This window comes from Grammomys surdaster, unplaced genomic scaffold (genome assembly GCF_004785775.1).
Source record: "Grammomys surdaster isolate TR1022 unplaced genomic scaffold, NIH_TR_1.0 125767, whole genome shotgun sequence".
Classification (NCBI taxonomy): Eukaryota; Metazoa; Chordata; class Mammalia; order Rodentia; family Muridae; genus Grammomys; species Grammomys surdaster.
The window spans coordinates 661,796-689,413 of NW_021620598.1; the positions used below are offsets into that span (position 1 = coordinate 661,796).

The following is a 27,618-nucleotide window of genomic DNA, read 5'->3' on the forward strand; positions in this document are numbered from 1 at the left end:
AATCTGCTGCCCCCTCCTGATTTCCTTGGGTCACACACATGGACACAGACACAGACACAGACACAGACACACACACACACACACACACACAAATAAATAGTAAGATAAAGTTAGATGTGGTGGCACATGCCTTTAATCCCAGCACTTGGGAGGCAGAGGCAGGTAGATCTCTGTGAGTTCTAGGCCAGCCTGGTCTACATGGCAAGATCCAAGCTAGTCAGGGCTACCTATCTCAAAAAATAATAAAATAAATCTTTACAAAAGGAAGTTCCATCACACACTGAAGCTGTCCTTTTCATGAGCTTGTGCGAGTGTGTCTGTGCACACACACGCGTGAGTGCGTAGCCCTGGTGACATGGACTCTTCCACCTTGCATTGAGTCTTTATTTACAAGGTTTGCTCAGGAAAGCACTCTAGAAAAAGGAAAGTCCAAAACATGTGTTTAGCAGGATCTGGGTGGAGCAACTGTGGGAAGGTCCAAGCTGGGGTCCTTCTTGTCACTGCTGCTCACTTCCAGGTCGTGAGGACATTTCTTCCTGAGTCTCTTGAGCGGCCTGCTCTGGGCCCCACTGGCTGGCCTGGGCGGTTTCTAAGCTCTCGTTCAGCTCCATCACCCTGGGCCAGCTCCTCGTCATACCTGAAATAGATCACGGGAGAATCACTAGGAGGTCTTGTTCAGGGGCAGCAGCAACACAGTGGCCACTGGGCTGCTGCAGAACAAACATGTTACTAGAAAGAGTCACCTAGCTCCAGATCCTGGCACCCATATCTCTCTCCAGCCTATATGTCACACAAGGCCACAGAGCCTGTGAGAGAAACCCAGCTAAACTGCCACTGTAGACAGTCCATCCATCCTAGACAGATGCCATTTTAACAGGCTCCGGGCAGAATTTGGCACCGGCCTCAGGGGAGCAGTGAATGACAAACTAGTCAGACTGCCCAGGTTGGTCAGGGAGACATTTCTTGCCTGCAAATATTTCACATACCCTGAGGGGTAGGGCCTAATACCGTTTCAGACAGGGAACCGGGTATTAGCGGACTGCAGGAAGGGGCCTGGGTGGAGCAGGGACTCCTCCATCACCCACGATGGATGCCACTTGCTCTGCCATTGTCCTCCTCAGGCCTGTTTCCAGCTTACGCCTGTACTCAGCCTTACGCGTTGCCGAGGAATAACTTGGACCTCACGTCTGAAGAACCAGATACAGTCCTGGTGTCCTTCAGCTTTTGCTACCCAGAATAGAGCCTGCAAAGGGATCTGGCTCTCCTCACCATGGCTTCCTACCACTCTCTGGCTCCAGGTTTGGGTATGCAGAGACAGGGTTAACACTGGGCCTCCTGATTCCTGATCCAAGGCTTCACCCTGCGGCCAAGCTGTGAGAAGTTCCTTTCTGGACACTTAAATTTGAACCTCAGTTTATTACTTTACTGGGGAGAGGTTCATTCATTATATGGAGGTCAAAGAACAACTTGCAGGGGTCAGCTTTCTCCTTCTACCATGTGGGTTCTGGGAATAGAACTTTTAGGCCATTGGGCTTGGGGGCAGTCACCTTTACTTGCTGAGCCATCATGTTGGCCTGGCAGATGCCATGCAGGAAGAGCTGCAGTGGGCAAGTGAGCTCCCTGGAGACGGCCCACCATCCTGCTTGGCTGCCATGCGTGTGCTCGGGTGAGGCACGGCCCCAGAGACTTCGTCCCAGGATTGCTTCTTGCTACCGATGTGCTTTCTCATGTTTGTCATTGCCATCGTCCCAGTTTATGTGGCTTGGTGTGAGTGGTCCCCGGGAGACCTCCTAGAGCCTGGTGTGATTACTTCCTGGGTGACAACCCACCCTCCTGGGCAAATTTCAGATCAACATGAAAATAGACTTTTATGAGTTAATGCTGTTGAGATGAATTAATGACTTTATAGGATTCATGATTAATGTCAGGAAGAAAGTTTTAGGAGGTGGTTTCAGTTGCTTTGCCAGGAAGATTAAAGTAGAAATGTGCCCCCTTTTCTTAGGATAGTAAGTAAAGGCTGCATACTATGGAATACAATGAGCTTTATAAATTGCACTAAGAAGAGAAATAGGCCTGGAGCAGATTTATAATCAAGGAAAAACATTCGTTCTAGGTCGGGGTGATGCCACAACTATGTACTATGATAAAGCCAGGCCATGTGAAACTTTGCTTTGAACTCATAATGTGCTTACAGAACGAAGCATTGCTTTTAACTTGCTATTGACGTCCTTCTGTAACTCCCCTTCTGGGTCACATTTTATCTGTGGAGTAATTTCATAAGAACTTTTGTCTAAGAAGATATAAAAAGGCTGAGAGAAAAAAATAAAGTGTGGCTGTTGGGGCTCTGCTCCATCCACCAGATGCATAGGTGTCTGTCTGTCTACATGTATGTACACATATACATGTGTAGGTATATGTGTATGGATGTAAGAATGCATGTGCACTTGTGAAATTGGTGAAACAGGTGGTTGGGACCAGTCTGTGTGTGTGTGTGTGTGCATGTGTGTGTGTATGTGTTTGTGTATGTGAGGGGGGTATATACATGTGTAAGAGGGCAGTGCCTGACTTCCTTCCTTCTTTTTCCTTTCTCTGTGAAATACTAGAAGCCATCAGTTTCTGGTTCCCAGAACAGTAAGAGAGAGTTAAAGGAAGAGGTCATCAATCTTTGGCCATTGTCTGATGCTGTGTCCCACCTCAGTACCTGACCCTGTTGGAGCTGGCCCCCCAGCACTGGCCTTTAATTTTTTTTATTACATTGATCAATTGATTGATTGAGGGCACACATGTGCCAAGGTATAGAGGTCAGAAGGCAGGCTGTGGAAGTCAGATCTTTTCATCTATCATGTACGTCCCAGATATTAAACTTAGGTTGTCAAAGTCGGCAGCAAGTGCCTTACCTCCTGAGCCATCTTGCCAGCCCTTCTTCTGACAGCCCTGCCTGTCATGAAACTTGCTGGGTAGACTAGGCTGGCCTTGAACTCACAGAGATCTGCCTGCTTCTACCTCCAAAATGCTGAGATTAAAGGTATTCACTATTATGTCTGGTTTCTTTCTGGTCATCTTAAAGTGTTTTCTAGCCAGGCATGGTGGCACACACCTTTAATCCCGCACTTGGGAGGCAGAGGCAGGCGGATCTCTAAGTTAGAGGCCAGCCTGGTCTACAGAACAAGTTCCAGGACAGCCCGGGCTTCTTAGGTGTTTGTTTGCTGCTATTTTGCCTGAGTTATATGCAGACATTTGCATCAAGCAAACAGGTACCAGGATGCTTTGCTCTGCCTCAGAAGCTGAATGTCCCTCTCTTCAGAGCTTCTGGTCCAGAGCCAGACTCTGTGGGTAGTGTGGGATCTGCATTAGGGCCACCTCTGGTGGGTGAACATTCTCTGAATGGTGCCTGCGGACTGATGCACAGGGAGTGGCAGGGTTAAAGTGTTGGCAGCTCTCCTCTTGGCTGAGAACATGCTCAGCACTGGCATGGACTGTCACAACTGTGTCACCACACAGACATGCCTCAGCATTAGCCTCACCATGGAGATGTGTTTGTAGCTCGTCCCTCCAATACAAGAAAGCTGTGCAGAGAGCTCCCTCAAGGACCAAAGGTTCTGCTAGGGGGCAACTTTGGCTCCATGGGCCATCCATATGCTGTCGCACTCTGACTTGTACTGTGTCTGCAGCACAGACTGAGGGTGGAGTCACCCTGCCTGTCAGTCTCAGGGTTGCCCTGGTACTGGCTCAAGGTGGGGAGGGGCAGGATCTGGATGAACGGGAAAGAGGAACACACACACACACACACACACACACACACACACACACCTGTGAGACACTGTTCAGCTTGAAAACAAAGTGGAGTATGTAGCAGACAGCTGGCAATGGGCTGTTCAATTCTTGGGGAGTGGCTTGCTTGTTAAGGAGCTATTGTAAACAGCTGAAAGGGCCCCCGAGGGCCTTTCTGGTTGGAACAGCTTCCCTTCTGGGGTCTGACAGGTGGGATCTAGGCACCGAGTTCTGAACAGCTTTTTGTTTTGTTTTGTTTTCAAAAACGTCAAGAGTGTTTTCTGGTAATGTTAGAGTAGAGCCAGGATGAACGAGGCTAGTGATCTCGACACCAAGGCCTCAAGGACAATGTGAGGCAGTGTGTGACCCTGGGCACAAGAGTGGTATTCTTGTCAGTTCCTTTCTCTCCATACTGGCGTACTCTGAAGGATGCTCTAAGTATGGACGAGATGCAGTATTCCTGGCTGTGTACAGCCACAGGACTGCACACTACGGAGGTAAGCCCCACACATGGGAATTGCTGCTGCTGGGACCCAACCTGGAGCATGAGAGGCAAGGAGACACATAGGAAAGAGCTTCCAAGGGCCAGCTCCAAACCAAAGCCTCTCTTGCCTAGAAGGGTGTGAGAGGCAGCTCGGAGCTAGAGGTGAGCCTCTGGCCTCTGCTTCTTAACCTGGAGATGAGCATTCTGCCTGTTCTGCGAACAGGGCCTCATAAGCTCCCAGTGGGCCAGCCTCCTTGCTATATCCTGCTGGACTAAAGAGGGACCCACGAAGACTCTCGTGGTTCTTGAATCTCACGTGGGCCTTCCTCCACAGCCTCAGAACTGACCCCACGGCTTCCATGGCACTGACAGGAGCCACCTCTTGTATTGCCCTTATATCCCACACTGTCAACCCGAGCGGCTCTGGACAGGACACAGCTGTCCACTGTGCAGTCTGGAACTCCCCGCTCATCCCCAGAGACCCCTGTGTGCTTTCCTAGCCCTTGGCTTTCTCCTTCACCTCCCGCGTATGAGAAACCTGGCTCTCCCTGGAGCCCCGTGGCATGTGGACCGTTTCCTCTCTCAGATCCACGGGTCTGGAAAGGCCTTTCTAGACCCTCTCTGCCCCTGTAAGCCAAGTCAGCAGAGGCCTCTCTGACCCCTGCTTGTATATCAACCCTAGTCTTCCAGGGTCTAGCCCTTGATTCCCGGGCCCTGGCCACTCTTCTGACCTCTGATGACCTTGACATTCATCCATGTTAGTGCCCATATAATACCAAGGCCCAATCTGGCTCTGGTCAGTGCCCACACCCTGCACAGTGTCTTGCACTAGGCTTTATTCTCAGGCATCTCAGTGAGTCCACCTGCCCTGGATCCCCCATCAGAGTACACCTGCCTTCCCAGGACTGGCGCCCACTTCTTCTCTTGCCTTCCTTGCCAGCTCCCACCTCTACTCCCTTCCGATTCCGTTGTCATCCCCACCCCAGGCTGCCAACCTCCAGAGCATAGTCAGTCACTGACTGGTTACTTTGTGGGCTCACAGCTACCACCCTCTAAGGCCCTGAGCTCTCCAGGAGCTCTGCCCACGATGTCACTTCTGAGCCTTCCCTGCGCCCCTCCAGCCCCTCCACCGCAGCTCCTGGAAGTGTACACAGAGAGGTGGGAGGGGCTCCAGAGTGCAGGCCCCACTGGTGGTGCACTTCAATAAACGTCTCCTCGTCTTTAAACTTTTTAAATTAAATGCTTATATGTAAGACCAAGAGACAATGGTGCACACCTTTAATCCCTGCACTGGAAAGGCAGAGGCAGGTGGATTTCTGGGAGTTCAAGGGCCAGCGTGATCTACATAATAAGACTTTGTCTCAAAAACCAAACCCAAACAAACAAAAGATGCTTATGTGCACACAGGGGCAGTGGAGGTCGTGGTCTGTCTTAGGGATCGGATAAAAGTACCCTTTCTTGCAACTTGTTTTTCTCACCCAACCTCCTGGCCCATAGTATACACAGCACTAGGCCAATCTTTGAGGATTTTTTTTTTGGGGGGGGGAGGGGCTCTGAGACAGGAGACAGGGTTTCTCTGTATAGCTCTGGGCTGTCCTGGAACAAGCTCTGTAGACCAGGGAGGCCTCCAACTCACAGAGATTCACCTGCTTCTTAGGCCAATCTTTTAATTGGCCACCTCACTTCACAAGGTATGAATGACTATACTTCTGTCAACCATTGTCTTCCTGATCACCGTTACTTTATTTACACCCCTGCCCCACGCATGTGCTTGCGCTCACAACAGGTCCATTTGTTTCCCGTCTATAAGACAGAGCCAACCTAGTACTCAGCTCATGAGGTACAGGGTAAGGAAATGGGCCAGAGTGTCTACAGCACAGCCACAGATCTTAGCACAGGAAGCCCTGAGAGGTGAGCCCTGGGAATCACTCTTTCCTTACCGGCTTCCTGAGGTGTTCAGACTGTACTGTGGCCCACAGAGCTACAGAGGTAGATTTAGGGTATGAGCCCCACACTGTGTGCAGCCTGCTCCTGGCACCTCAGCAGCTTGCATAGGTGACAAGCAGTGAGAGTCACTCCCTGTCCAGCACTTGGCAAGTAAGTACTGACTATGTGGAACAGACTCAAACCACTCTTCTGTCTCCTCGACAGCTATCCCTCCCAACATCAACAGACTGACACACGGCCTAAGGAAAGTGAGCCCCAGCTCGCTGACATCCGAAGGGCACCTCAGTCTAGAACGCAGGACCTCTGGGGAGCCACTCGCAGACTTACAGGATCTCATAGTTGCCAAGCACTTCCTTGGGGGGAGACTTGTTCCATTTGCAGTCTGGAATCTCGCCGTTGGGGACCGCAATGTTGAGGGTGTCGTTAATCAGGTTGTACTTAAGGATTCGATCGTTGGCAGTGCTGGAGGTAAGAGATGGGGACGCATTAACCTACAAGAAGAAAAACATATGTCCTTTGCTGTGGCGCTTCCTCCTGTGGAGTGAGAGACACCGGAGCTGAGCCAGCGTGGGTCACATGCTCCAGGCGCTTGTCATCAGTTAACAAGGTGTCATCATCTCACACCTGCCAGGCACCTTGTGTATGAAGCTGTCACTGGTAGTTGTCAACGGGATGAAACCCTAGAGCTGCCTGAGAACCGCTTAGGTCAGACTGGCCTGTGGGCATGTCTGTGAGGCATATTCTTTTCTTTATACATTTATTTATTAGTTTATTAAACATTTATTTTTAAATTATAAATATTTATTTATTTATTATTAATATTTATTTATGTATATTAGTACATTGTCACTGTCTTCAGACACACCAGAAGAGGGCATCAGATCCCATTACAGATGGTTGTGAGCCACCATGTGGGTGCTGGGAATTAAACTCAGGACCTCTGGAAGAGCAGTCAGTGCTCTTAACCACTGAGCCACCTTTCCAGCCCCCTATACATTTATTTATTTTTGTGTGTGATATGTGTGTATTCGTGTGGGCACACAACGTGTTATAGTGCACACGTGGAGGTCAGTGGAAAACCTGTGGGAATTCGTGCTCCACTTCCACCATGTGGGTCCTGGAAATCAAACTCGGGCTGTCAGGCTTGGCAGCAAGTGCCTTAATATCCACTGAGCCATCTTGTTGGGCCCAAGAAGTCTTTTCTTCATTGCTTATTTATATAGAAGAGCCCAGCACATGGTGGGTGGTGTAATCCCTGGGAGGTGGGTCTGGGCTGTATAAGAAAGATAGCTGAGCAAGCCAACCAGCAGGATTTCTCCATGGTCTCTGCTCCAGTTCCTGCCTTGGCGTCTCTGGATGACGGACCTGAAAGCCAAGCAAATCCTTTCCTCCCCAAAGTTGTGTGCTTTTGTTTTTATAAAGTTTTATTTATGTTTTATATATGGGTATTTTTTTTAAAGATTGCATGTGTGCCTGCACGAAAGAAGCGGGCATCGGATCCCGCTACAGATGGTTGTGAGCCACCATGTGGGTGCTGGGAATTGAACCCAGGTCCTTTGGAAGAGCAGCCAGCGCTTTTAACCACTGAGCCATCTCTCCAACCTCCTCCCAAGTTGCTTTTGATCAATGTTTTATCACAACAACAGAGAAGTACAGTAGGACAGAAGTGTTGTGTGGTCTGTTTCTATTGGTTCTTAGGTGAACTGTAAATAATATCTAGAGACAGAATCACAATTGCCTACTGACTCCAGCTCCCGAGAGATCTGATGCCCTCTTCTGGCCTCTGCAGGCACTGCACTCATGTGCACATCACCCCCCACAAACACTCACACACACACACACACACAATTACAAATAAATCAAATCTGTATGTGTGTGGAGGGGGGAAGGAGAGGGAAAGGGAGAGGGAGAGGGAGAAGGAGAGGGGGAGGGGAGGGAGAGGGAAAGGGAGAAGGAGAGGGAGGGGGAGGGAGAGGGAGAAGGAGAAGGAGAGGGAGAGATAATAGATACAATTAGGATCTTAGTTCATCAGGGAAAGTGTAGCTTCCATTAACATTACTGTGTTTAAGATGTAGGAAGCCACCACCTCTAACCCTGGTGCCCTGGGAGGCTGATGCAGGAGGAGGATCATGAGTTCAAGACCAGTTCTCAAAAGAAAAAAAGGAAGAGAGGGAGGGTGTTAGGAGGGAAATATTACATCTCCCTCAGTTCTACCCCCCCCTTGATAAGCCGATTACCATGGACCCCACACTGAGGCTCTCTCTGACCTCCCCTGCAGGAGCCCATGTTCTACTCTGTGCTCTTACAAGAATCCTAGGCTTCCTGGCTTGTGTGACTGAAGGAAGGGCCTGACCTGGATGCCTCCAACACAGCATGGAACAACACCACGGAAGTTCTTGCATGCTCAGGCCATCTCTCATCCTCGGCTTGTTGAGGGGCCAGAGGTTCCTTGTCCACGGCCTCAAACAAGGGTACCAATGCCCACCTCTCTAAAAAGGCCATGACAGTTAATTTCCATCAACCTAATGGGATTTGCAGAGACCTAGGAGCCTCCTCAGTGTTGGGGTGACCTTTCTCAATCTGTGTGAAGGTGTGGCTCTGTATTGATTCAGTAGCACAAAGATCTGAGGACTGGTGGGATTCTGGTACTGTCATTTCTACGGCCTATCATCAGGCTTTCTACTTTGTAAATGTTTGCCCTTCCTCACCTGCCTCAAGGCAACCTAGTGATGGATCCCACGTTGTCTTGCTGCTGATTGGTTGTAGTAAAGATCTGATGGCCAATAGCTGAGGCAGGAAGTAAGAGGGTGAATAGCTGAGGCAGGAAGTAAGTGGGTGGAACTTCCAGGCAGAGAGTGCCGCAGGGGAGGCAAGCTGAAGGGGGAGAATAGAGAGCTGGGGGTGGGGGGAGGGAACAGAGACAACTGGAGCAGGGCAGGGAGGTGAAGAACTAGCCAGGTGGCCGGTTACAGATGAAAACAGTCAGTTAAGTTTAAACGATAGCTGGGAGATGGGCCCGGCAAAAGGCCTAAGCTTTAAACTACATTAGGAGTTGTGTCATTATTTAAACTGCTAGTGGGATCCAAGAAAGTCTAGCTGTACCTCAGGGTAACTTTGAGGTGTTTCCAGAGAAGTTAACTTAGGAGAGAAGACCCACCCACCCCGCATGTGGGTGACATCATCCCATGGGCTAGGACACTGAGCTGAAGGAAGAAAGCAGCTAGTGGGGTATCAGTATCCGCCTCGCTCTGCTGCAGCCATAACAGATGTGTGCAGCTGACACACACACACACGCACACACACACACACACACACACACACACACACACACACACACACGACAGGCCTTTCCCACCATGAAGCATTGTCGTCTCGAACCAAATAAAGCCTTCCTCCCTCAAGCTGGTTTTTTGTTTTCTTTTTTGGTTTTGTTTTGTCTTTTTTGGGGGAGGGGGTCAGGTATTTGATCACATTGCCGAGGAATAACGCCATGGCTGTGGCCAGGAAAACCTGCTGTACGGTGTGTGTCTTATCATTTCTAGATCGGCCACCATTACACCCTCTCTGCTTCAAAGGGCAGACGGACCCACTTCCAAATTATGCCTTGGCGCATGCTGGAGAGTAGTGAGAATGCTCTCTTCCCCTGTGGCACTGCTGGCCAATGTGTCAGGGTTGTGAGTTACCTCGATCAGCCAGGGCTTCAGCTTGTCGTCGATGATGATGTCATAGCCGTAGCATTCAAAGCAGTGCTTGTCGTTGTTCATCACTGGCTGCAGAGTGACCCACAGGTTAGAAACCACACCCTCAGAGCCCAGAGGGACCTTCCCTCCCACACTGCTGGCTTCCTGTATCTCTCTCTCTCTGTCTCTCTGTCTCTGTCTCTGTCTCTCTCTCTCTCTCTCTCTCTCTCACACACACACACACACACACACACACACACACACAGGCACAGAGGCACACCAGCAGGCTGTCTGTTATGCTTCCCAGCCCTGTTTAAGCAGGTTCAAACCAGATCATAAACTAATGAGAAGAGTAGCCTGTTTCCTTTCCATTTCTGGATTTCCCTTGTAATTTCCAATTCACCTAAATATACCTTCAATAACCCTTCTCTGTGTGTTGAACAAGTAACTGATGTTGGGTGTTGGAGGGATGGATGGCTTAGCTGTTAAGAGCACTTCCTGCTCATCCAGAGGACCCCTGTTGGACAGCTCACAACCGCCTGTAACCTCCAGCTTCAGGGTTCCAATGCTTCCAGCCTCAGTGGGCACCTGTACTCATGGGCATGCCCACAGACAGACACATACACCTACACTTAATTAAAACCATACAAAAAAATCCCTGTCTTCTTCAAAAGCTTGGAATCACCACCCAGAGAGTCAATGAGTGGATGCCAGACTGCAGAGGGCTCACCCAGAGCTGAGGGCCAGGAGAAAAGGACCTTTTGTGAGGCAACTGTGCACAAGGTGGCTCTTCTCAAGGAGGAAGATGGGTGTGACCTGGGAATTTTGCATCTCTTACATTCTCCACGGTGACCTGGCACCATCCGGAGTCCCCAGGCCTTGTGTCCTCAGGTCCCACATAAGTGGGTGGGTCTGTCAAGGGCCATCTCAGTAGCCAGGCCCTCAGATGTAAATGTGTCTTTTGTTTACCAGATGTAATTGTCATCTCAGAGGTTTGCTGCTGAATAAACTCACTCTTTCTAGCTCTTTCTGAACTCTGGCTGGCTGGTTCAACTCAGCTGTTCTGGCTCAAACTCCTCTCCCAGGCTGATTCAGATTGACTTCTCTCCGCTTCTGACTGAATTGCTTTGTTTGGAATGATGGCCTCTGAACTCCAGGAACTGAACTGCTCTGAACTGAGCTCAATTGCACTCACCTGAACTGAATCACTATGGAACAAACTCAGCCTGGCTGCACTCCCTGAACGTCTCTCAGATAGGTTCTCTTTCCTGGGTGAGAGTTGGGTGTACGTAAGGAGAGGTTCTGATACTAAGATCTAGTTCCCTAATTGGTTCTTGATTTGTCAATAAAGTAAGCTGGGAGCCAATTCCTGGGTGGAAGGTACAGGTGGGACTTTCCGGGTCCCAAGAGGAAGAGGAAGGAAGGAGAGAGGAGGCGTTTCTGCCATGCTTTGGAGGAGGAAGGATGCTGCAATCATGTAAGTCCTCGGGGAGAGCTAGGGCCTGTGGCCTCCACTACGGGGTGGGTTGCCAAACATGTTTGGCAGAGACTAGATGGAACAAGCCACCAAGATTACTGCAGGAGGAGAAATGGAGATAATTAATTGGTAAGGGCACACCTTTCCAGGAGGGAGTTATCTGTCCCCAGCAACTGTGCCTAGCGGGCAAGTTCTAAAGTTATAAAGCTGTCTGTGCATCTTTTATCCGAGGATTCATGGGTCTTGGGAGTGAGCTGGTAGCGTAATGCTACCCCCCTCCCAGAGCAAAACAAGTAGAAAAGGAAGCTGGGTTAGGGCTGGTTGTGACCTATCCCTGTAGCTAAACTGGGTGGAACAAAAGGGAGCTGGGAGGGGCTGGTAGTGCAGCAGCTCCCCAGCAAAGCAGTAGCGGGGTTTTTTTTTTTTTTTTTTAAATTAGATGCAAGCCGGGAGGTGGTGGCGCACACCTCTAATCCCAGCACTTGGGAGGCAGAGGCAGGTGGATTTCTGAGTTCGAGGCCAGCCTGATCTACAGAGTGAGTTCCAGGACAGCTAGGGCTATACAGAGAAACCCTGTCTCGAAAAAAACAAAAAAACCTAGATGCAGCAGGTGTATCCTATCCCTGACTCATTCTGTCAAATATTTCTCTGATTCGTCATTTTGTCTGCCCCTCAATTAGACGTCACTTTCAAACACAGCTGCTTCCTTTTACAAACTAATTTTACCTTAAAGGTGTGTGCTAAAGGCTTGTCTGCATTCCAGCTGGATCACACAGACCTAGGTTTTTGGATGTGATCCCTGGCCAGAGCAGTCATATTGCTAGATTAAAATCCCTCTACACTCAGAGGGAGAACTGAGGGACTCTGGGTCCTGCAAGTGACCTCAGCTCAGCAGGGGACTGGTTGCCTTCCTCTTCCTGATGGCAGAGGGGATGGGAGGCAAGGAGACTGGGTTTGGGTCAGGGACCTTTTCCTCTGTTCTTAACTCTGGGATCAAGAGCTCCCATTCTCTTGTGAGTTATATGGGGAAACAAAGACACCCCAGAGACACCATCCGCAGGGTCCTAAAAACAGGGAATGGCTAGCCCAGCAATGTGTATAGGAATTTTTGACCTATTGCTCAAAATTTGCGGTGCACCTGCCTAGAAACTGCAACCCAGTGAGCAAATCAAAGACCAGGTTAGGAATAAAGAAGGAGGCTATTTTAACCTTAAATAGCCATGACACAGCAATATTAAGCTGCCTGAAATGAACGCTGCTGGGACTCCCCTCCCCGACTGGGGTTGGCTGACACTCATACCCACTAAGGAGGACTGATGGTGGAGAGGCAGAGGCAGACAGGTTTCTGTGAGCTCCAGGCCATCCTGGTCTACATAGAGCACTCCTGGTCAGCCTGGTTTAATATAACAAGCTGCAGGCCAACTGTGGCTACCCAGTGAGACCATGTCTCAAAAACAGGAAGAAAGGAACGAAAAAGAGATGATGTCCCCACAAAATTAACTAAGCAGGGCTTACAGGGGCTCACAGAGACACCCGCACGGGTCTCCACTAGATCCTCTGCAAATGCAGCATGGCTGTTACCTTGGTGTTTTTGTAGGACACCTAACAGTGGGAGTGGGGTTATCTCTGACGCTCACATGCTCTTGGGACTCTTCTCCTCCTGGGTTGCCTCATCTAGCCCTGATATGAGGGTTTGTGCTTAACCTTACTGCATCTTGTTATGCCCTGTTCAGTTGATATCCCTGGGAGGCCTGCTCTTTTCTGAAGGGAAACAGAGGAGCGGTGGATCTGGGGGAGAGGGGAGATGGGGCAGGTGCTTGGAGGAGTTGTGGAAGGGGAAAGCGAAGTCGGGACGGGTCGGATCGTATGGAGACTGAACAAGAACGAGGGAGTTGACGTTAATGGCATCAAGGTCTGCGGCCCTATCGGAGGCTGACCACGCCCACCTGGACAGTGTAGCCCCAGAAACCCGCCCCATCCCTTCCTAAAACTATCTCAGCCCCTGGCTGATGCATGGGCAGAGGTGAGAGAGTAGGAGCACTCCGAACTGTGGAACACTTTCTGAGAACTGCTGGCTAGCCCAGGACCTCCCACTGGGCTTCCAGGGCCCCCTCCCCGGGGCCCGCCCCCCCCCCGCCTCCACCCACGGTCACTCACCGCCACGGCCTTGAGAGACTGCACAATGATCCAGTGGATTTCATCAAACAGCTTGCTGGTCACCTCTCGACCTCGGGTGCTCTCCAGGTAGAGACGCAGGTTGTTGACAGTCCACTTGCCACCATGGATGTGGTTGTAGTCTTCCTGGTGAGGGAGGGCACATGGCCTTCAGGACACGGCCTGGAGGAACCCAGCCACTGGCCCTCAAGTGCCCCCTGGGTATGCACAGGTAGGTATTCTGCAGCAGGGGATCCCTGCCCAGAGGCCTCTGTGCCGTCTACTACACACAGTGTCACATGTTCAACTTCCCCCTGGTCTCATAAGCAGCCATGTACACTCAGTAGCCCACACTGTAAAGTGCCACCTGGACCCTTACTTCCCCTCTACCCAGAAGTCGCTCTAGGCAAATGCTTTTGGTGCTGGTGGTTCATCACAGGAGTGGTAACCCTGACTAAGACAAATGTGTATGCTAATATTTGAGCCAGGAGGACAGCCTGGTCTACTTAGCAAGCTTCCATCTCAAAAAAAAAAAAAAAAAGTATAAAACAAAGAAGGCCAGGCATTGTAGTAACTCCTTTAATCCCAGCACTCTGGAGGCAGAGGCAGGCAGAACTCTATGAGTTCCAGGCCAGCCTGGTCTACACAGCAAGTTGCATGACAACCAAGGCAAGACTTTATCTAAAAATCAAGAAAAACAAAATAAACAACCCCCCTCAAGAAAAACAAACAAATGAACGAAATCTAACAATAACAACCAAAATATTAAAATGTGTCAATCTGTAATGTATAATTTTAAAGACAACTGACAGGAAAGAGAAAGGATTTTGAGGGGTTAAAGTACTTCCGGCCAGACGCCACCTTGCACGGCAAGCACGTCTCGTGGTTTCCAGTCATCTCAAAACATTTCATCCCACCAGTCTGCGAGAGTTGCAGGCTTCAGGCTGGCTCTTGCTTCTCTGCATGCTAGGCCTGTCCCACTAGGCCTGCAGCACCTAGGATCCACCCCACTGGGAGAACACAGGAGCTCCCCCAACACAGCACAGAGGCTCCTGAGCTTCTGTGACAGCCAGTCCCTGGCCACATTGATTCCTCTCACCAGGAGAAGGGGCAGCTTTACAGCGCTCAGAGTAGTATCTGTTCCTTTCCTGGTTCTACTGTGGAACAGTGTAAAACTTTCACACAAGGGTCAGACTGTGGTTTCAAAAAAAGGAGTGCTTTGCCATTCAAAAATGCTTTATGGGGCAACATACACACACAAACTCACACACACACTAACACGATGATGTTCGATGGGTTAGGTGAATTGAATACATTTTCGTCCTACAGTATTTTCAATTTCAATTTAAGATAGGTTTGGGGCTGGAAAAATGTCTCAGCAGTTAAGAGCGCTTGTTGCTCTTCCAGAGGACCCAAGTTTGGGTTCCAGCACCCATGTTGGGTGGCTCATAGTCATCTGTGACATCAGTTCCAGTGAATCTGATGCCCTGTTCTGGCCTCTGTGGGCACCTATAAACACATGACCTATGCTCACAGACAAACATATACACATTAAAATAATAATAACAGCAACAATGATAAAGAGGCATTTAAAGTGGGCCTGTTGGTGCCACTCTGTAACTCTAGTTATTCAGACATCAAGGCACGGAGCATCACAAGTCAAGGCCTGGCTGGGCTACAGCGTGAGTTCAGGGTCTGCCCAAGTAACTTAGTGAGATACTGTCTCAAAATAGAAAGCAAGAAGAGGCTAGGAAACTAGGAGTACAGGTCAGGGGCAGAGGGTTTACCCAACATGCACCAGGCCCTAAGGCCAATTTCAGCACAACAATAACAGAGAGAACAAGTTTATCAGGGTGTCATCCATCTCAGCAAGGACTCCTTCTTTTACTAAAAAAGAAAAGCATTGAGCCGGCTTATCCACAAAAGCAGAAAGCCGGGTTTGAACCCAGACTCTTGTTTCTCTAAGCATTCCTTCTACCCTAAGTAGGCATTTGGGTAATGCACCTAGGACAGCCATCTCTGCTACCCTGAGTCTCTTCTAGGCCTTGGGCCACGGGGTCGTGAATGGCTCTCCCAGAGAACTAGCCTGGTCCCCTCTTGCAAGTATACACGAGAGAGAATCCCACAAAGCCAGGCAACTTGGTGATGCACAAAGCGGAGACACTCACCCCGTGCTTCTGGATGGCTACGTTGGTAAGGTGGACGAACATGTTGTCGAGTTCACTCGTGCTTGGAGTGTACTTCACTGTGCAGAAGCGGCAGAACCCAAGCTTGTACCTGGGAGGGAACGCACGCTGAGTCACAGGAGATGCAAAGGAAAATTTACCAGTTGCTGGACACCAGGGGTACACATCTTTAATCCCAGCACTGGGGTGTGGGAGGTGGGGCAGAGGCAGGGGGGATCTTTGAGTGTGAGGCCAGTTTGGTCTACAGAGCAAGTTCCAGGACAGCCAGAGCGCCACAGAGAAACCCTGTCTCAAAAAAAACATAAATAAATAAATAAATAAATAAATAAATAAATTTAAATAAAAAGAAAAACTGAAAATACACCAGTCCACTCAACAGAAGATTGGATGTTAACTTCCAGTGCTTTGGGTTTCTATGTAGCTCAGGCTAACCTTGAACTCTCAACCTTCTCATTTTTACCTCTCGAGTGTTGTTATTACAGGTGTGCACACCACACTCCACTTCCTTCAAATGTCCAAAAGAGCAGTCCTCTTATTTGTAAGATTTCCAGTAGCTTCTAGGCCAACTGCTCTTAAACAGAAGCCAGCCATCTGATATCTGCCCTGAGCCAGGTGCTGTGAGTCCCCCATGTCACTAATGACACCATTACGAAGTGAGCCCCACGGAAGCAGAGCGAAACCCTTACATGTAGCAGCGCAGCGGGCGGTAGGTGGACACCAGGACATACAGACGAAGGTCAAACTTCCTCCCACCGATGAGCAGCGGGTTATTGATATAGAGTGAGATCACGTACGCTTCTTTTGTGGACTGGGACACGAACCTATGCACATCAGAGAAAGTCACAGTTAGATTGTAAAAGATACGGGATTAAAGGCGCAGCTTGCCAAGGAAAGAGGGATACGGTTGGCCGGCCGCTGTGATGGCTAGCTTTCTCCTTAAATTAACTGATTTATTTAATGTGTATGGTGTTTTGTCTGGATGTATGTCTGGCCACCACATGCATGCAGTGCCCCCATGGCTTACCACGGGGAAATCTGCTTAATTATATGTCTTCAGTCACAGAGAGCCCTGCTACGGTGCCACATAAAAAGGACACAGCTGGAAAAGCAGGCAAGGGCTGCTCAGCCCATGACCAGGGCTACAGGACGGCAGGACGCAGCAAACTGGAACCTCACATGCATGGGTGTAGGGGGTGGGGAGGGGGTCTCAACTCACGAGGATGTCTTGCTGTCCCGGGACCACTTTTTGATCTGTGAGAGCTTGTTGATGAGGAAGATACCCTTTCCCTGGGCTTTGCCGCATGGCTTCATGATCCAGGTGCTGGATGGGCTCTTCCGGAACTCTTCCACAAACAGGTTGTAGTCAGCGGGGAGCATGTAGGTGACCGGGACAAAGTCTGAAGTGAAGACACCCATTGTCATAAGGGGCTGCCCACCAGGGATGGGGGCAGGAAAACATCACCATGGTTCAGGGCTCATCAGCACACTGTCCCCTCAACCCTGAACCTATACCACAGGGCTCCTACTATCCCATTTCTATGTGTACTAAGAAGGGACCCTGTTGAGCTGTGTGCACAGAACTCTGCAGACATACATCACCTAAACCCTGAGTAAGCTGTCTGCTAGGCAGCTATCATTCCCACTTAGCAGATGGGGAAACTGAGGCCAGAGAAGTTGGTGATCAAATTCTGCCCAGGACCTGGAAAGATGGCTCAGTAATTAAGAACACTTGACTCCTCTTGCTTAGGACCCAGTTTCTAGTCCCAGCACCTACACTGTAGCTCACCACCATCTGACTCCAGTTCCAGGTGAACCAATGCCCTCTTCTGATCTCCCTGGGGACTGCATACAGGTGGTACACAGACATACATTCTGACAAAAAGGCCATACTGATAAAATAAAAAGAAAATCTCAAAAAACAAACAAACAAAAAAACCCAACTTTTTTCATTCTGCTCTGGTACGGGACTCTGAACCACCAAGCAGCCCAGTTTTGATCCCTAGGCATACCAGGGACACACACCATCCCTGAGTGTGGCTCAAGAGAGTGGTGGCATTGGGCACACCTTTGTCCATTCTAAGTTTCTCTCTCAACAACTCCATAGTAACAGAGACTCAAGAGTGTGAACCAAGCACTGCCCACCCACCTGGAGACATCCGAGGCAAAGCAGTCGGCCACAGACCCTACCCCAACCCACTCACCGGGCAGGGCCAGCCACCAATCCCTCAGAGCTCCTGAAATGATTAACTCAATATGCAACTTGACCCAGATATGTCTGGGAAGAACAAATCTTAAGAAAATGCCTCTATCAGATTGGCCAGGAGGCAAATCTGTAGGGCGTTTTTCTTGATTAGTGATTGACATGAGAAGGCCCCGCCCACTGTGGGCGGTGCCATTCCTGGGCAGGTGGTCTTGAATCATCCAAGAAAGCAGGCTGAAGCCTGACCTGATGGTGCGTGTCTTTCATCTCAGCACTTGGAAGGCAGAGGCAGGCAGATCTCTGTGAGTTCGAAGCCACCCAGGTCTATACAGTGAGTTCTAGGATAGCCACGGTTATACAAAGAAACCCTTTCTCGAGGAGAAAAAAAAAAGCAGGCTGAGCAAGAGGCAGAAAGTAGTGACCCAGTAAGTGGTACTCGTCAATGGCCTTTGGTTCAGCTCCTGCCTTGAGTTCCTGTCCTTGCTTCCCACGGTGATGGAGTGTGACCCAAGAGTTGGAAGCAGAAGCACACCGTTTCTTCCCTAGGATGCTTTTGGCCATGATTCCTATCGCAGAAATAGAAATGCTCACCAGGACACCCAGCTATGACTTAGGACCTAGGACCAGGGGATGGCACCAACCCAGATAGAGGTATTTCCCATTCTCGTCTTTCTCTGCCAGGGGACTTCCTTCCTTCTCCAGTTCCTTCCTGTATCTCTTAATGTTCTTCACCATCAGGTCCTTGCGGGTGAGCTCGTAGTGGTTGGGAAAATGGTTGACGATCTGGTCATCCGAGAGCCGGTACCCGGTTTCTACGCTGAACACATTGCGAATGGTCTGCACACTCATCCTGAAACAGAGGCACAGAGGGGACGGGGGCTCAGAGCCGGGTCTGACCGCATGCCTGTTCACAGCCCTGCCAGTCTCCCTGGTGTACTCGGCGGCTTGTGGCATGGAATGTGCACTCGGGGATGATGGGCTGTGGCCAGCTGAAGGACAGGATGGCTTGGACCCTGTGCCTTGACACTTGCATCAGGTCCCAGGTAAAGCCCACTCACTGCTCACTGGCTGACGACAGGCTTTGGCGTCACAGGCTCGTGGATGCACAGGTTGTGTGCCTTGAGGTCTGAAAAAGCACTGGACCCCTTCAGCTGGAGTTTCAGGTAGTTGTGAGCAGCCATGTGGGTGCTGGGAATCCAGCCCGGGTTCTCTGGAAGAGCTCTTAATGGCTGAGCCATCATCCTAACCCCATCAGGCTGATTGTTAGCACAGCTAACAGACAAGGTTGGGAAGACCCTCTCAGAAGCTAATGTCAGGAAATTAATTTGTACCCAAATTCAGAAAAAGCATCTGAACATGAATACTGACATGGTGACTCGAGGTCCTAAGTCAACTGGCATCTTTTGTTTTTTTGTTTGTTTTTTTTCAAGACAGGGTTTCTCTGTGTAGCCCTCGCTGTCCTAGAACTCCCTCTGTCGACCAGGCTGGCCTCAAATTCACAGAGATCTGCCTGCCTCTGCCTCCCAAGTGCTGGGATTAAAGGTGTGCACCACTAGGTCTGCCCAGCTCTGATTGATTCTTATTTTTTTGTTTTTTTGTACTGGTGGGGACTGAACCTTGGGTATTGTACATTCCAGACAAGTGTCCTACCACTGAGCTCCATGCCCAGCCTAGAAATGGGTGCTTTCCCACCTCACCTCACTCACCCCCCCCTTTTTCTGGTATTTTGAGACAAAGTTTATATAATAGCATTGCCTGTCCTAGACTTGCATTGTAGATCAGGCTGGCCTCTGACTGACAGAGATACACGTGCCTGTGCCTCTGCCTCCTGCCACCACATCCCACCTAAAATGGGTGCCTTCTGATCCTATAGTGAAGCCACTGTCCTCACTAACTTCACAGAGGGACAGAGAAGATGTACAAAGGAAAGAAGGGTGGCTGGCACCTATGAGGGAAACCTCTGAATAGCAAAACAAGGCAGCCTGCCACAGGCCTCCCTCTGTGGACTCTGTCTTCCTCAAAGCTGCCCCACCCCACAGAGTGAGCCTAAATAATTGTCCAGGGTACCTACTCCACGAAGATCAAAATGGAGGGCCTTTCAAAATGTCCTCTCATGGGAAAGGTCAGCCACAAAGAACAGCTGAACCTCAGGGCTCAGCTTCCATAGATAATAACATAGGACTTGACCCCAACTCTCTCCCCATAGTGTGGGCTTCTTTGTAAGAAATTCCCAGACAGGGTTTCCCTTTGCCCAGAATATTTCTATCTAACGTTCTCTAGCCATTAAGGGTTCTTCTTCATTCATTTTATTTTAAAAATGTTTAAGTGTGTTTGTATATTTGTGCATATGGATGTGTGTGGGCACTCGTGTGAAAGTTAGGAGGGCCTGGGTTCCATCCTCAGCATCCACATAAAAGCCAGATGTGGCACAGATGTGGCAGTGCACACCTGTGAGCTAGTACCAAGGCAGCAGTCCCTGCAGTGTGCAGAGTAGTTCAGATAGTCTGGCTGAATCTGTGAGCTCCAGTTTCAGTGAGAGACTCTATCTCAAAAACTAAGGTGGAGAGCGATAGAGAAAGACACCACATATTGATCACTGGCTGCCACATGCACTCACAGAGACACATGGAAACCTGAACAGATACATATGAATATATGTATATATATACATACACATACACACACACATATACACATGCACACCAGTCAAAATGGTGTATGCCTTTAATTCCAGCAGCTGGATAGTGAGACCCTATCTTTTAAAGGAGCCCTAAAGCCTTGTGGAGTGGTTCACACCTACAGTCTCAGCTATCTGGAGGCTACGGTGGAACTCGATGAGCCTAGAAGTTGAACGTAAGGCTGGGTAAACTAGTAAGATCCCTAACGCCTTCCTTCCAAAAGGTAAAATAAAAAGAGTTCCAAAACACACTCCCGACCTGTACAAGGCAGGCACTCGGTGCCCTCCACCTGCCAGTCCCACCTCAAGTCACTGCTCAGTCCAGCCCTCCCTCTCAGGGCTCAGTGGGAGGAAGAAGTGCTTTCTGAGTGCCTCACTTTTCTATCTCTGTAACAAAACACCATGATCATGGTGATTCATAAAGCAAAGCATTCAACTGGGGGCTCACAGCCATCGTGGTAGACAGCAGTGCAGCAGGCAGGCAGGCAGGCAGGCATGCTGCTGGAGCAGTAGCTGAGAGAGCTCACATCTGGCTCACAAGCATGAGATAAGGAGGGACAGAGCCATCGAGAGCCAGCTAACTGGACTTGGGCTTTTGCCATGCCAGACAAGGAGGAAGAAACAGATGCCAGACAGTTGGCCAAGAGGAAACGAAGACCCAGCAAACACATTTCAGAAAAAGGCCTAAATGAAGTGGTTCGAAGTTTAGGCCAAGTCCAATAACCTGGTCCTGATGGACGAAGCTGTAGGTGACAACCTCTGAGGAAGCTCCCAGCCAAAAGCTTTTTCCATCACCCTGGCTCTTAGAGACTGACTTGTCACCGGTCCCTGGCCTGGCCAACCCTTCAGAGGCTCCTTAGTTAACTGGTTTCAAGCACTGGGCTTGGGTTATTCTTTTCTTTAAAAAGATTGACTTATTTTATGTATATGAGAACACTGTTGCTGTGTTCAGACACACCAGAGGAGGGCATCGGATCCCATCACAGATGGTTGTGAGCCACCATGTGGGTGCTGGGAATTGAACTCAGGACCTCTGGCAGAGCAGTCAGTGCTCTTAACCGCTGAGCCGTCTCTCCAGCCCTGAGCTCAGGTTATTTACACAGAGTCACAGAAGGTGGAGATGCCTCAACAGGCTCAAACTGACTACACATTTGGAAGACACGCGTCGCAGCTCTGTGCTCTTACCAGTAAAAATTCCAGTCTTCGTTTTCTGTCACTTGAATCCAGCCCCTCTTCTCGAAGTTGTTGATTAGCACCGACTTCTCGATGTCAGTGACCCACTTCACCCTTCCTGCCATGATCCTGGAAGAGACTCACGTCCTTACACTCGGAAACGTCACCATGGACCAACGGCCCCCTCCCCCCCCCAACCAAGGGGATCCCCTAGCCACCATGCAAAGTAAACATATACCCACCCTGTGGCCCACAATTGCTGGCGATGTCTAGAGAGATCACGAGGTCACCGTGTATGGGGCAAGAAGAGACACTTCAGGCATCTAGTATGGGGGATCGGGGATACTGGTCAACACTCCACATGCAGACAGGCCTCCAGCACTCCATAAATGTCCAGCCCCTAGGTCAACCAATGACAAATGGGTTAATAACAGTCACCCACGAGCATCCAATGGCACCCGTATCAGGAACCACAGGAGAGCCACGAGGGCTAAAAGAACAGAAGGGGCTCTGTTTAGAGCAGGTGGGGAAGGTTGTTCTAAGACGTGGATCCTGAACTGGCCTCTGATAAAGTTGCAATCGCTTGTACATCCTGGCCGGGCATCTTCATCCCTGTCCAGCACTGCCTGTCTGCTTACCTCCCCTTTACCTCTCTCATTCTTTTTGTTTGGTTGGTTGGTTGGGTTTTTTAGGACAGGGTCTCCCTGTATAGCCTTGGCTGTCCTAGAACTCAATCTGTATTCCTGGCTGGTCTTGAACTCACAGAGACCCACATCCCTCTGCCTCCCAAGTGCTGGGATTAAAGGTGTGCGCCACCCCTACCCAGCTACCTATCTCGTTCTAATCATGCTCTTAAAAAAAAAAAAAAGATGTAAGATTTATTTTTACTTTCTATGTATGGGCATGGCCACTCACAGAATGCCAGGTGCCTGTAGATGTGACATACACGCCCGTCCTCATCCTGCTGAGAAGAAAGGGAGCCTGAGCCTTGGGAGGCCAGAGCTTCAGACTGACCCGCATTCCTCCTCATCATATACACACATTCTCTATCCCCCGCCTGCCATGGCACTGTTAGCACTTACCATAGGTCCTTCTGCAGCTCCTGGAGTGCTCAGAATCTCTCGGTGTCACTGACAAAAACACAAGCAATACAGAACTGACAAGTGACACAATTTTGGAACAAACCTTGACCAGATAAACAGACGCCCGGGGATGGCATCTTGGTTAACAAATGTGCACAGAGCAGGCTCTTAAATCCTAAGGTTTTTAGAGTAGCCAGTAGGTCACATGTCCTCCTAACACACAGAGGGCAGAGGCAGAAGATCCTATGCAAGTTCGAGGTTAGCCTGGTCTCTGTTAGGTCCAGGCCAGCCAGTCGAGTGAAACCCTGTCTCAAAAGAAAATACAACCAGGTGCCTTCAATCCCAGTATTCAAGAGGCAGAGGCAGATGGGGCACAAGGAGTTTGAGGCTCGTCTGGTATACACAGTGAATTCTAGGACAGCCAGGTCTACACGGTGAGACCCCATCAACAAACAAACAAAAACAACAGCAACAACAACAACAAAAAAAACCAAAAAACCCTCTGTGGTCACTGCACACACATATTCCCAAACACTCACAGAGGCAGACATGCACAAATAATAAAAATGAATTCTTAAAACATTTGCAGCCAGGCAGTGATAGCGAATGCCTTTAATCCCAGCACTTGGGAGGCAGAGGCAGGCAGATTTCTGAGTTCGAGGCCAGCCTGGTCTACAGAGTGAGTTCCAGGACAGCCAGGGCTACACAGAGAACACAGAGAAACCCTGTCTCAAAAAAACCTAAAAAAAACAAAACAAAACAAAACAAAAAAAACCCACCTTAACCAAGATAAAGCCATCTGAGGCTGAAGTGACTAACCTAAGCCAGTCAGTCTACTGATCATTTACAGAAGACAATATGCCACTCACCTGCCCCAGGTGACTAGGTACAGCCTTCACAAGAGGGACAACATGATTTCCCATGGCCATTAACAGCCTGGCTTATAATCTACCCGCTCAGCAATGACAGTCACTTGGTACAGCCAAGAGTTGACTGCAATGGTCCAGTCCCAGAGATCATGACAGACACATAGGGCAAGCTGCCTTACCGTGACAGTGAGATGGCTCAGCAATTAAGAGCACCGACTGCTCTTTCAGAGGTCCTGAGTTCAATTCCCAGCAACCACATGGTGGCTCATAACTATCTGTAATGGGATCTGATGCCCTCTTCTGGTGGGCTGGTGTACATGCAGACAGAACATTCATACATTTGAAAAATACATAAACAAATGAATTTTAAAAATAAACAATAAAAAAATACAACACTGTGACAAAGCTTGGGTGTGATCCTGAAGGGGACAAATCAGGTATCAGCTGTGTCCCAGAAGACCCTAAGTCCATACAAAACCTCCATAGCCCCATAGCTCTGCTGGACAAACATACAGGCCTGATGGCTGTCCCAGTGTGACCCAGCTGGTTCTTGGACATCCACATCAGGTGAAGCCATCAGCTCCTAAGCCCCTGGGCCATAGTACCAATGGTAAAACCAGTAGTCTGCGCCAGACCTGCAAGGCCAGCCTGGCCCTACCTGTGCCATCACCTCAGAGCCCTGTCTCCCATCAGCCTTTATTCTTCTCTCTCCAGCTCTTCCATCCCCCAGCAACCCCCTCTTCATCCACCAAACTGAATGTCTGGAGCCTGTGTTCTTCCCATAGATCTGGCCCCTCCTTAAATGTCAACTCCCAAGAGTAGCTTTTCCTGACAGCCTATCTTCAGATCTCCAGTCAGTGTCACAAACACTATAGAGCAGTCCCCCGCTGTCCACAAAGGATGCACTCCAAGACCCTGCTTGATGCCTGAAATTCTACATAAACTGCATTTCTTCCCATCCATGTACCAGTGACAAGCTTGTATATTTCCACTTATGGAAACAAACAGCCAGGATTACCACTCTACACTCTGGGGCCTATGGGTAAAAGCACTGAGTGAGCTCAAGACAAAGAAGAATTACTGACTCAGGCAGAACAAGGCACCTCAAGGTTAATCACAGTGATGGGCCACTTACAACTTAGTAACCATTTATTTCTTGGGGATGGAGAGATGGCTCAGTGGTTAAGAGCACTAGAAGCTCTTGTAAGCACATTGCGGCTAGAAACTGTAACTTTGTATCAGAGAATCTGACCCTGTTCTGGCCTCCACTTGCACTGCCAGCACCTGGTACACAAGCCACACATAAGCAAAAACACCCATTATTTTAAAAAGAACTAACTGTTTACTTCTAGAATATTCTGAACTGAAATCATGCAAGGCAAAACAATGGATACGGGGAGTTACTCTGTTCTCTCTATGGCATGTACCATGTATGTTGGCTTAGTCTGGCTCTTACTCTTGGTGTGGCTGACCCATGAGTCATTACCAGCATCATAGCATCCCATGGAACTAGACAGAAAAACGGCCTTTTGAGGCTGAGGTGTTGCTGATTGGTAGAGCCTGGCTTACAGGAGGCCCTGGGAATCATCCCCAGCACAAGGAAAGAAAAGGGAAAAGGGAAGCCAGGGAAGAAGGGAAGAGACAAAGGAGGAAGTAAGACTGGCTCTTGCCTTCACCCACCAATGATGTTCTACTCAGATTCTTTGGAGAAGTACCTAGGGAGCTGTCAGATGATTCTCATACATACTCAATTATGAAATCCACTTGTGGGGGCTGGAGAGATGGCTCAGAGGTTAAGAGCACTGACTGTTCTTCCAGAGGTCCTGAGTTCAATTCCCAGCAACCACATGGTGGCTCACAACCATCTGTAATGGAATCCAATGTCCACTTCTAGTGTGTCTGAAGACAGCTACAGTATACTCATATACATGAAATAAATAAAATAAATCTTAAAAAAAAAAGAAATCCACGTGTCTTCTTCATGTATGTCTCAACACAGACATGTCAGCACAGGATTACCAGCATGCCATACCTCCTGCCAAATCACCAGCCCCAAAATAGTGTCTAGCAACAGTTGGTACTTAGTAAGTACCTGATGAATTGTGCCAGGCCTAGTGGTGCCATGCCTTAATCCCAGCACTGAGGAGGCAGAGACAGGCTGATGTCCATGAGTTCCAGGATACCATGGTCTACCTAGTGAACTCCAGGACTACACAGAGAAACCCTATCTCAAAAACAACAACAACCAAGAAAAAAAAAATTGGTTAGCAAGATGGCTAAGCAAAGCAAGTGTCTCGCAAGCTTGGTGACCTGAGTTTCATTCCTGGAAGGCACACAAAGGTGAAAACCAAGTCCACGTTACCCTCTGACATCCATATGGAGTACAAGTGTGCCTACATACACATAGCGATAAAAAAATAAATAAATGATTAATAATAATAAAAATATTAGAGTCCTGCATGGTGGCACGGTCTTGAAAGCCCAATGCTTAGGAAACAGAGGCAGGAGGATTAGAAATTTGAGGTCATCCTCAGCTACATAGGGAGTTCCAGGCCAGCCTGGGCTACATGAAACCCTGTCCCATAGAACTCCAAAATGAATTCCCTCTGTATAGGACCAGATAAGTGCTACTCGGGCCAATCAGTGAATGAGAGGAAGTCCAGCCCTATAGGGTTGAAAGACCAGCAACAATCGCCCATAAAGACTTGGCTTTCTAGGAACGTGCAGAATACAACTCGGGGGAAGACGAGCAGCTCAGAACACTTGCCTGTTGGAGTACTCCGAAGCACTTCAACGCCTGCTGTGATCACAGCCCAGACAGGAGTCAAGACAGCCTGCCTAAGAGCAGCAAGCAGGTCAGAACTCTCCACAGTCCCATCACTCTTCTGTGTCCAGCTTCAGAAAGCAAAAACCCTGCTTCCCTCACTTTGACATTTTTACAAATCCTTGTCAGTGAAATTCCAACAACACCAGGATTCCCAGTATCTTCCAACAAGCTTTCAATAAAAGGGAGAAAAGGCTATCTCTAAGAAAATAAGAGCTACGCGGATGGAGAGGTGGCTCAGCTGTAAGAGCCGGTCCTGCTCTTGCAGAGGACCTAAGTTTGGTTCTCAGCACTCAACTCACAACCAGCTCGATGTAACTTCAGCTCGAGGGGCTCCTATGCGCCCCCTTCTGGCGTCCACCAGCACTTGCACTCAAGTGCACACCCCCGCACTGAGACACAAACATATACACATAATTAAAAATCAAATAAGGAAGAATAGTTAAATAAAGAAAATAGTATATACTACTGCACATCCGTGACCTGCATCCTCCTTCACACCACTGTAGGTTGCCCGTGTCAAGACCTAAAGTGGCTGTCTAGCAGCATCTACAATTCATTGAGAGCAGAGCAGGGCTTCTTTTTGTGCTGTCAGATGACATCACTGTATTATGTTCATTAAATGTTTCCCAAACAAAGCCTGCTTTACCAACTCCAACCTGGTTTGCAGGGCTATACTTCCTGCGTGCAGTTAAGGACTCAGTCCCTACAACCCCCCTCCCCACGCCCGGCTCCACAGAGGACCACAACTCCCAGACCCCCCTCCTAACAAAGAGGGCAACATCTCGGGTCGGTGCAGTCTTGCAGAGGAGCAATTGGTGCGGCCTTGAGCTACACGCACAGGTGCGGCGCCCCCAACACCCCCACAACAGATGCCACCTCAAACAATACAGACTGAGGATGCACTGAAAGCCTACCTAGACTAGCCCGTAAGAAAGATAACGATGCAATTACAGCAATCGGAAGGCACAAGGCAAGTCCCAGGAGATCAGCAGAGGAAACGACGCTGAGCAGCGGAGACACGGACTGGGGGTAGCAGGAGCTAAACCGCCCGGATCCTCCACCGGCGCGCCCGCCCGCGCGTGCGCAATCTC

General features: G+C 49.3%; 1 protein-coding gene across 5 annotated transcripts; it reads right to left on the reverse strand.

The window, feature by feature from the left end:
* Nucleotides 1-115: 115 nt before the first annotated feature.
* On the reverse strand, nt 116-27,618 carry Ttll1 (tubulin tyrosine ligase like 1). 5 transcript variants are annotated; one of them, XM_028788738.1, is made up of 13 exons: nt 27,442-27,541; nt 22,832-22,879; nt 22,665-22,710; nt 21,992-22,072; nt 21,762-21,878; nt 18,541-18,749; nt 16,916-17,096; nt 16,386-16,520; nt 15,682-15,790; nt 13,517-13,660; nt 9,886-9,972; nt 6,530-6,693; nt 116-637 (listed from the first exon to the last, which is right to left on the reverse strand). In XM_028788738.1, the coding sequence occupies exons 5-13, from the start codon at nt 21,872-21,874 to the stop codon at nt 508-510; spliced, it is 1,272 nt and encodes a 423-aa protein (XP_028644571.1). In that variant the 5' UTR covers nt 21,875-21,878; nt 21,992-22,072; nt 22,665-22,710; nt 22,832-22,879; nt 27,442-27,541; the 3' UTR covers nt 116-507. The 5 variants fall into 5 exon arrangements, with proteins under 5 accessions (XP_028644571.1, XP_028644570.1, XP_028644569.1 ...); XM_028788737.1 differs by having other exon boundaries at nt 22,665-22,713; XM_028788736.1 differs by having other exon boundaries at nt 21,992-22,149; nt 22,665-22,713.

Bases quoted from the DNA above. Each gene is read 5' to 3' on its own strand.
- Ttll1 (XM_028788735.1), bottom strand. From the start codon at position 21,874: ATGGCAGGAAGGGTGAAGTGGGTCACTGACATCGAGAAGTCGGTGCTA. The intron at 17,097-18,540 runs GTTGGTGCCATC...TCTTCACTTCAG, and splicing joins TGGGAAATACCTCTATCTGG to ACTTTGTCCCGGTCACCTAC. The intron at 9,973-13,516 runs GTGAGTGACCGT...GTCACTCTGCAG, and splicing joins AGTCTCTCAAGGCCGTGGCG to CCAGTGATGAACAACGACAA.